Below are 10,162 nucleotides of genomic sequence, written 5' to 3' on the forward strand. Positions count from 1 at the left end.
GTGGGTAACATTAACATGAAAATAGGCCAAGTGAAATCTTTGCCAATCTCCATTGCCATCATCATGATAAATTATCAAAAAATATCATTCAAGACCAATTGGATGAGCGTGCGTGTGTGTGCGTGTGTGTGTGTGTGTGCAAACATAACCACTAATCACCTGAGTGCTTCCCAGTCTTTGTGGTATTTTCAGGGAATTAAAGAAAAAGCCCAACTTGAATTGAGCCGCCGAGACAATAGAGCCCAATAATTACTACAGGAAGCACTCTGTTATTGATGAGTGGAAAATCCCGCCGTATTAATTATGACGAGGACAATGCGAGATGATCCCGACCGCTGATACCTGAATGTCCATGTGATGAAAGGATCTTCTGCTATTAAAATGTTTTCCTCCAATCCACCAGTGCATTTTTAAAAAATATATATATTTTCCGTGTTCTTCCAACATCTACTAAAAATAGTCAAATCTTTGGGTCCTTTTCTACACATCTTCAAGGATGAAACTTGAACTTGAAGACAAATCCACTCATGCAGCCGATTCTTCGCGCCCCGTTGATTTTAGAGAGTGACTGGGTGAATATATGAACCTCATCATGTGGCTATAAGGAGGCTAATGTGGGGACAGAATAATGGCACAGTCATGACACGCTTCTCAGTGGGAGGAAGATGGAGAGAAAGCTCTCGGATGACGTTAGAGCGACCCCGATTGACCTTGTCATCAATCAAGGGTTCCCCATGTGAGGAGGGGTCCACTCTAATGTGAGCACGTCTTCAGTTCAATACGGATACTTTGTTAGCCGCACACTTTGCAAAGCTCACCTAAGCTTTAAACCGTAAAGCGTGTTAGTATAAGATAAGAAAGCAAGTGCACTTTGTTGGACGCCCACAACCACTTCGATAATTGGTCCCCATTCATTCTGCAGACCAAAACACCCTGTTACATAAACGGGGGATACAACGTATTAATACGACAATGAAAAGCAGCTGTAAAAGCCAAATAAACAAAAGTTTTCAATGAGTCTTTTAGGGAAATCACTTTAAAAATCAATTTTCTTTGCCTCCTCCTCCCCCCCCCCCCCCCCCCCCCCCCCACAAAAAAACCACACACAGCTTGTACAGAGTCTGACAAAAGGGAAGTCCTAAATGTGGTAAAAAAAAAAGCCTCAAACTTTTTGAAGATGGTCACGTTCGATCTGTCGCAAAAATAATTAAGATTAGCAAATGACATTGAGATTGTGTTTCCCAGTTGTTTTTAATTAATAGAATGAAAGTGCAATGACCCCAGCCCCGCTGTGACAATGAGCTCATATAGAACATCTATTTGGAGAAAGACTTGTGTCTCGGAGCCCATACACAGAAATGGACTATTCCTTTATTTTGTATTGTATCGGCAACATGGAGCCACTGGCCGGCACGAGGAAGACAAGGAAGAGAAGGCTTCTGTTGGATGGAGAGAGAGAGAGAGAGAGAGAGTAATGCAGAGTATAGATTGTTGCAGTGGAGATATTGCTGTATGGAGCGGAATACGCTCAGCAGGGCCGACTTAATCTATCAAGTGGCATAAGACAAAGCATGTAAAACACCCAGTCAGATAATGCATGGCCAAGCCTATCGACAGGCAGCAGGACCCCACAAAGCATCTTAATGTGAAGGTCATTGCTCCATTTGTTTGCTAATCAAAAAAGTCTTGCTGGCTTTTTTGTTGTTGTTGTTGTTGTTGTTGCCATTTTTCTTTTTGGTATCAAGACTGGATTCATAGTCCCCTCCGAGTTGTTTGCAACTTCAGCCCGATCACAGTGACAGCTATAGACCTGCCGCCACAGCAGAGGACCAACGTCCCTGTTATGAATTCAAAATTTGAAGACAGGTTTTATTATTCAAAGGTTAAGCTAATATTGAATCATTTAGTCATCCAGGTTTCTGTCCAGTCTAATGCACACCCGCTGCACTCAGGTCCTCAGACACACCAGCCAAGTTATCTTAACCAGAAGGTTGCTTTCTCCTTACTAGCAACACAAAATAAAGAATAAATGCGTGAACACAACAATGTACACGCCCACACTGGGGACAGTTAACCTCCAGCAGCCTGGATGGCCTCCCTCTTGCATCTTTTGTCCTTGTGCTCTTGAGGTTGCGTCTGAAGGGAGGGTTTATATATGTGTAACTACTGCCCCCCAGTGGTGAAAGCTACCCACTACCTCCACAGCTGCACTGCAGCATTGACGGGTTTGAATTAGCCCCACGATCTGTCTTCTCACTCGGTGGTCAGAATGGAGTTAATGCAGCTGCAAGATCTCAGCATGGTTTCCTCCTTGAGTCCCCCTCCACTCTAAAAGGTGTTCAGTCATCAACAGAGGGGAGTCCTCTAGTGATGACACAGGCCTCTCAATCTGTTAGATATTGAAGCGTCCTTCTATGCACCACAAAAAAAAGTGTTCATATCATCATCATATAACTCAAAATGCTAAATCTCTCCAAATTGGTTTTCATGGTTTTGCAGAAAATGACAGCATAGAATGTAGCATATCAACTCAAATAATCAATAATTGCTGTTAGGCGCCTTGAACGTGCACATGTGGCGATGGAGCATAATGGCTCCTAATAGCATGTATTACATCCCCACATAATGAAAGAATAAATAAAGACAGCAAGAAACTCAATCTTTTTTTACTGACACATTGTCTCTGTGTTGAGAGTAAGACGAAGCACAACACACATGTCTGATGATGCAATTGTAGTTAGTATATGAGCTGAAACACAGTATTTATGATTACACTCTTCGATTCCGAGACAGGAACACACAACTTCCTCTGCAACAGCAGGTTAGAAGATTAGAAAATGCCCAGCGGTCCCAAAATGCTGATCAGGTGACAATAAGTCACCATGGGAACCACTGCAGCTACTGCTTATGATGCATTAAAAGATGGATTAAAAGAGAAGAAAAGTACATTTCAATTGTGATTGTTATGTGAACAAGCTCAGATGATGTGTGTCGCACAGGAAGAAAGAGAGAGGGAGACTTTTCATCTCAACAGTAAAGTTGAGTTGATTGAGGACAGAAGTCAGCAAAATAACAGCGGAATCAGATCTAAATTGTACAATGACAATAAATACAATGACAATGGTGAGATAGTCTTAAAACATAAAAAAAGGCCCTCCGCAATGCCAGAGCAGCCTATTACTCATCAGTAATAGAGAAAAATAAGAACAACCCCAGGTTTCTCTTTAGCACTGTAGCCAGGCTGACAGAGAGTCACAGCTCTGTGGAGCCGTGTATTCCTATAGACCTCAGTAGTAATGACTTCATGAACTTCTTCAATGAAAAGATTCTAACTATTAGAGGCAAGATTGATGATCTCCTACCCTAAACTAGTGCCGATCTGTCCTCAAGTGGAGTGGCCTTGGAAACGGCTGTATGTCCTGGTGTATATTTGGATAGTTTTTCTGCCATCAACCTAGACCAATTGTCTTCAACGGTTTCTACTTCTAAACCATCTACCTGTGTCTTGGACCCCATCCCAACGAGGCTTCTTAAATACGTTTTGCCTTTAATTGGCACCTCTCTGTTGGATATTATCAATATGTCTTTGCTAACAGGCCATGTACCACAGTCTTTCAAAGTAGCTGTAATTATACCTGTTTTTAAGAAGCCCTCTCTTGATCCAGAGGTGTTGGCTAACTCCAGACCGATCTCTAACCTTCCCTTCCTCTCTAAGATCCTTGAGAAAGTAGTCGCAAATCAGCTCTGTTGCTTTCTACATCAGAATAGTTTATTTGAGGAGTTTCAGTCAGGATTTAGAAAACACCACAGCACAGAGACAGCACTGGTGAAAATGACAAATGACCTCCTAATTGCATCAGATAAAGGACTCATCTCTGTGCTTGTTTCGTTAGACCTTAGTGCTGCGTTCGACACCATTGATATTGACATCCTATTACAGAGATTGGATCAGTCGTTTGGCATTTCAGGTACCGCATTAAGCTGGTTTAAACCCTATTCATCAGATCAATCTCAATTTATATTTGTTAACGATGAAGCCTCAATGACCACCAACGTTAATCACGGAGTTCCACAAGATTCTGTGCTTGCACCAATTTTATTTACCTTATATATGCTTCCTTTGGGCAATATTATCAGGAAACACTACATAAACTTTCATTGTTATGCAGATGATACTCAATTATATCTGTCGATCAAGCCAGAAAAGACCAACCAGCTCGCTAAAATTCAAGCATGTATTAAAGACATAAAAACATGGATGACCTGCAACTTCCTGATGTTAAACTGAGACCAAACTGAAGTTATTTTACTCGGCTCTGAACACCTCAGAGAACAATTATCTGGTGATGAGGTTTCTGTAGATGGCATTGCCCTGGCATCCAACACCACTGTAAAGAATCTCGGCGTTATCTTTGATCAGGACTTATCCTTTAACTCCCATGTGAAGCAAATCTCAAGGACTGCATTTTTTCATCTACGTAACATTTAAAAAATCAGGCACATCTTGCCACATCAGGTTTTCTTGTATTTTGTGGTTTTATTAGTTTGTTGTATGTTACATGAAATACAAGAGTGTGTTGCGCACTATAATTTAATATAGCTTGGACAAAACACAATACATCTCCTTTGTTTCCTTCAATGCTGCAGCTGTTCAAAATGCTTTTAATTAAAGTTCCTTCATCTGATGCAAAAAAGCATCATCCTTAAAGCACACATTTAGTAGATCCTGTGTGTTTAACTGAATCACAGTCACAAAGTTGATCTAATTCTGTTATTTATAGTCACCAGTAATTATGCTGTTTTTTCTTTGTTAATAAACCATTCTGGTATAATATTTCCACTCACTTATATACAAGTCTGTCTCCACGCACGCACACACACACACACACACACACACACACACACACACACAAACATAAGGACACATGCACACACACACACACATCCCCACAACATTCCTACCGCCTCTGACAGCTGAACAATAGCCTGCAAGTTTTATTAGAAACCAATAAGATAAAAGGAGATTTGAACTTTCAATTCAGGTGTTTACTTTGCACCGCTCTTACGGGAATACCACTTGCCATTTACTGACAAAACCAGTTTGGGAATCTTTCTTTACTTGGTGACGCACAAGTTAATGGAGTGTTTTTAAAAAGAGCCTTAATATACATTCACTCACTCTAACTATAAAATGAGGACTTTCTGTCCGTATGTCTTGAGACATGAACTACTTCATACTCAACAGCGCCTTGGGGGAATTGTTTACCTTGTGACTAACACTGTTGTTCCCCTGTGTATGACTTAATAAACGTTCATAACACAAATAGAATTTCCACGGGCAAAATTCATGGCAATTGGGGGCCATGGTTTTCAAAAGGTTAATTGTCATATTTTTGTGAGTCAAATCTGAATCAGTAGCGTAACCGTTAACATTTCTCCCTCAGGTACTACAATATTTTCCTCTGAAGTAGAAGGACACAGTAAATATTAGGCTGTACAGCTGAGTTGCTTATTTTTGAAGTGCTTTGGGAGCCTTTTGTAAGTTATCATCAAGCTTTAATGGACTCTGTAACTAAACAATAGTGACATATGGGTCGTCAAAATAACAGTGGACTCTGAGCTAAATTGTACAATAACAATACATATGTTCATCATGTCTGCTGTTGTATGGTTGAGGTTGTGGCGTCGCACACATGAATGAGCAGTCAGCTGGCTACAATGTGGCTTCCAGGGACTTTTTACTTCACGTGAATCTAATTGAAGTTTGTCCCTCGTGTGGGGAAATAAGACATTGAGTGTATACTTTGTGTTACAGATTAACAGATTCCGCATATTTAAAAAGATTTGCCTGAATTATATGTCATTGTTTTTACTTCATCTGCACACACAAGTGTTTTTATATATTTTTTGTATATATATATTTTTTTGTATGTTACATGAAATACAAAAGTGTGTTGCACACTATAGTTTAATATAGTTTGGACAAAACATTTCTCTAACCATTAAAAACACACAAATAGAAAAATGATTAAGAACGAGACATTGAGTATATACTTTGTGGTACAGATGACCAGAGTCTGCCTTTTAATAATTTTCTTTTTGGATGATAGTGCATCAGCCAAAATAGTATATATGAGTATCTTACATGAAATACAAGAGTATGCAACAAAACATTTCTTTAACCATTACAAATACACAAGTCACAGTCATTTGTACACTATTTTGTAGCATTTCCCAACATACATTTGGTATTCAACACAATACATCTCTGCTTTGTTTCCTTCAATGCTGCAGATGTGCAACATGCTTTTAATTAAAGTTCCTTCATCTGATGCAAAAAAGCATCATCCTTAAAGCACACATTTAGTAGATCCTGTGTGTTTAACTGAATCACAGTCACAAAGTTGATCTAATTCTGTTATTTATAGTCATCAGTAATTATGCTGTTTTTTCTTTGTTAATAAACCATTCTGGTATAATATTTCCCAGTGCACATATGTTAATAATACATGTAACACTATAACCTAAGTAATTTGTAATTTCCTCATAGAAAGATAATGAATATGAATCCATATTGGATTATATATTGCTCTTCATTAGACATAGGTATCGTGGCTTTGATGCATGATGGTTCCCCAGTGAGCTCCCAGTGAAGTAATCCCAGCACTATTGAAGCGGCCACTCAGCAGTTTGAGCTCTGCATCCGGGTGATTCGCGTAGAAGTTAAAGGAGTTCTGTAACAAACCATCAAAAGTTAACAAATGAAGATGAGTATTATAATTGTTAATTGTAACAAAAACAAAGGATAGAAGGTAATTACATATGTCGGCTGGCCGGCGACCAGGGAGCGCCCTCTGGAGGTCACAAACCGTATCTGATAGATATAGCTGTTTTGGTATTTGCCAGAGACCTGAAACATGACAGTGAGGTCACATTAACACAGTTGGTACATGTGGTTAGACCTCGATGAGTAAACTAATCATATGTATTCTACATAATCATGAAAAGATAGTGTAATATAAATATTAGAGATTATATCCAAGAAATATAATAAATGCTACTTCTAATAATATTCCTTGGATAATATAAAATGGGTATGAGAATAAAGAAATTAAATATCTATAAACATCAAAAATATTGCTATACATTAAATAAATATATATATATATATATATATATATATATATACACACATATATATATTTTTCTTTCTGAGTTATATATATAATTATATGTATTCCACATAATCATGAATAGATAGTGTAATATAAATATTTCAGAATATATCCAATATATAATAAATGCTACTCCAGAATAATAAAAAAATGTGTATGATAATAAAGAAATTAAAGTATCCGTAAATATCAATAAACATTGTCTTCTCAAAATAATTCAATAAGAGGTTTTCTATTCTCTGTTCAGAATGAACTAATATTTTAGAATCGGTGATTTTCTGACCTGAACAATGGTCTCTCCATCAAAGAGTTCCAGCTCTTGTAAATGCTCATTTCCGCCACCAACTAATTCATCCCAAATGCCACCGTAGCGCAGCTGGATTCTGCAGGACAGACACGAGAGAGAGGGAACACACTGATTATATACACAAGAGGACATGATCAGATAGAAAACGTTGTGCAATGTCATAATGCAGCTGGATATTGCAATGAATCGAACAAGTAGACAATAGAGCAAATAGAGAGCAGATTATTGGGTGGAACTTTCTAAAAGAGCAAGACCCTCTAGCTTTTTTAAATTATTTCAATAGACCCTCCCTTTGACTGAGAAGTGAAAACGGAAACGCCCTTCCAGCTAATAATAATAATAATAATAATAATACAACAGGATTAAATTGTTACATTTAAAGTGCATACATGTTTCAAAATGGTCTGTCATTAACTTGTTATTAAATATATACCCCAAATTGCATTAGAAAACATAGGGAACACAGAATAGTGTGTTAATCAAATGCCACAGCTACTGCTCCTTTGAACCAAGGGCTACTACCTGAACAGTTATTACCACGGTCAGTAACAGGCTCTGTGCAGCTCAAGGTCAAACTGAATTAGGATACAATGCTAATACACAATACTCTCCCTTTTCATTGACCCCGTCACCCCGATAATCATTTGAGTCCAGTCCTGAACACTTCTGGACAAGAGGGAGGACAGACTGACCCACAGATGTAAGCGCTGCTCCGCTCATAGACTCTGATCCCTGTGATCCGTCCTTCTCCTGTTGTGGCGAAGGACGTGCCACTACCACCTCCAACAGATGGAGAGTAGGAGTAGTTCATCATGGGAGCTGGAGATGTAAAACAAAGATATTAAGTGATGGACAAGAGGAAGCTACTGCTCTTTGACTACACTTGACTTCACTCTTAATATACAAAGATCTCATTAGAATCTACATAGATGTTTGTGTAAAAAATATGAAATGGGCGTAAAAAGACTGAAGATGGGTTGAAACCTTACCAGCCAGGCAGCTGGTGCAGAGCACAGCGAAGAACAGGAAGGAAAACATCCTGGTGTGTGAGGAGGCGTCTGGAGACACTGGAATCAGAAACCAAGTCATCATCATATAATATCATTAACTATTGAGACATGAAAACAATCGGTCACAGTGACATGCTAATAAACGTCATATTTAAAGCGTGAAGATGTTGAAACTCACCTGCAGTCTAGATCTCCTGAAAACAGCTTGAGTTCTGGTCAAAGGACGAGATGACACTGGGACACTGGCACTCACTTATATACAAGTCTGTCTCCACGCACGCACACACACACACACACACACACACACACACACATATGGACACAAACATAAGCACACACGCACACACACACACACATCCCCACAACATTCCTACCGCCTCTGACAGCTGAACAATAGCATGCACATGCTTCTGAGAGTTTTCTTAGAACCAGGAAGATACATTGAGGTTCAATTCAGGTATTTAGTTTGCACCGCTCTTACGGGAATTCACTCGCTGGGATTTACTGACAAAACCAGTTTGGGAATTGGTGACGCACAAGTTACCGTGTACCATTCTTGATACATTTGCTTTTTGGAACCTGCGTAAAACTATTTTTATTCAGTTTGGGTCACTAAAATGTATTTCAAAGCATTAATACATTCACTCAATCTGACTATAAAACAAGGACTTTCTGTCCCTGTGTCTTTAGACATGAACTACTTCATACTCAACAGCATCTTGGGTGCCTTTCTACCTTCTGACTAAAGGTGCGTGCCGAGAGAGCCGGTATGCGAGCATCGGAAAGGAAATGGCAAAAATCCAAACACGCCGACGACCTGCTCGCCTATCAATCTCTTTTCTCCTCCTTCTCTGCCTCCATCTCTGCAGCCAAAAGTCTGTTCTACCAATCCGGAATCGAATCCTCTTTTTCTAACCCCAAAAAACTCTTCTCTATTTTTCCAACCTCCTTGACCCCCCCATACCCTCCTCCCCCCTTCTACCAAGTCACTTTGTTGACTACTTTACAAAAACTAACTACACCTCCATTAACTTTATCTTCTTCCCCCTCGCTTTCCTCTTTCACCCTCCTGTCTCCCAATCAAGTTCTTACCTTGGTAACCTCCGCCCGCCCAACCACCTGCCCCCTTGACCCCATCCCGTCTCACATTCTCCAGTCTATTGCTCCCAACCTTCTTCCCTCAGGGACCGGAAGTTCCTCTTCAGAATAAAACCTATTATCCTGCCTTCAGAATAAAAGCAACATCTCATAATATCCCAAATTAATTATCATAACTTTCTTTATGTATTAATTTAAAACATAGACTCTCTTATTTACATGTGCAAGTGTATATAAAATCCACTACAACTCAACAATCCCTCCTTTTATACTATTCTAGTATAAACAACCTAATGGATTTAAATTCCACTGCACTGCAAACATCACTGTAATACAATCTTTATTATCAATCCCTGTGGAAGAAAAAAACAACATCACTCCCTCCTTTTAACCCCGCTCAGCAAAGTAACTAAAGTCTAGGAGTGTTGTGATCAGATATATGTGTCTATCTGTGCATGTCTATGTGCATCCTCTTTCTCTGCATGCTCATCTCCTCCATGATCTCTTTTCTCCGCATTCCTCCAATCCTCAATTTCCTCCGGTAAAAGAAAAAACAGCAGGTTTAAACACTA

At 39.3% G+C, this 10,162-nt stretch overlaps 1 protein-coding gene across 2 annotated transcripts; it reads right to left on the bottom strand.

The window, feature by feature from the left end:
• Positions 1-6,083: 6,083 nt before the first annotated feature.
• On the bottom strand, positions 6,084-9,602 carry LOC117745554 (zymogen granule membrane protein 16-like). Of its 2 annotated transcripts, none has more exons than XM_034553958.1 (7): positions 9,585-9,602; positions 8,671-8,757; positions 8,472-8,549; positions 8,175-8,301; positions 7,459-7,558; positions 6,821-6,910; positions 6,084-6,734 (listed from the first exon to the last, which is right to left on the bottom strand). In XM_034553958.1, exons 3-7 carry the CDS (start codon positions 8,518-8,520, stop codon positions 6,597-6,599), a joined length of 504 nt encoding a protein of 167 aa, XP_034409849.1. In that variant the 5' UTR covers positions 8,521-8,549; positions 8,671-8,757; positions 9,585-9,602; the 3' UTR covers positions 6,084-6,596. The 2 variants fall into 2 exon arrangements, with proteins under 2 accessions (XP_034409849.1, XP_034409848.1); XM_034553957.1 differs by lacking the exon at positions 9,585-9,602 and adding an exon at positions 9,228-9,245.
• Positions 9,603-10,162: the final 560 nt, after the last annotated feature.

The sequence above is a fragment of the Cyclopterus lumpus genome, chromosome 16, assembly GCF_009769545.1.
Source record: "Cyclopterus lumpus isolate fCycLum1 chromosome 16, fCycLum1.pri, whole genome shotgun sequence".
NCBI classification, from domain to species: domain Eukaryota; kingdom Metazoa; phylum Chordata; class Actinopteri; order Perciformes; family Cyclopteridae; genus Cyclopterus; species Cyclopterus lumpus.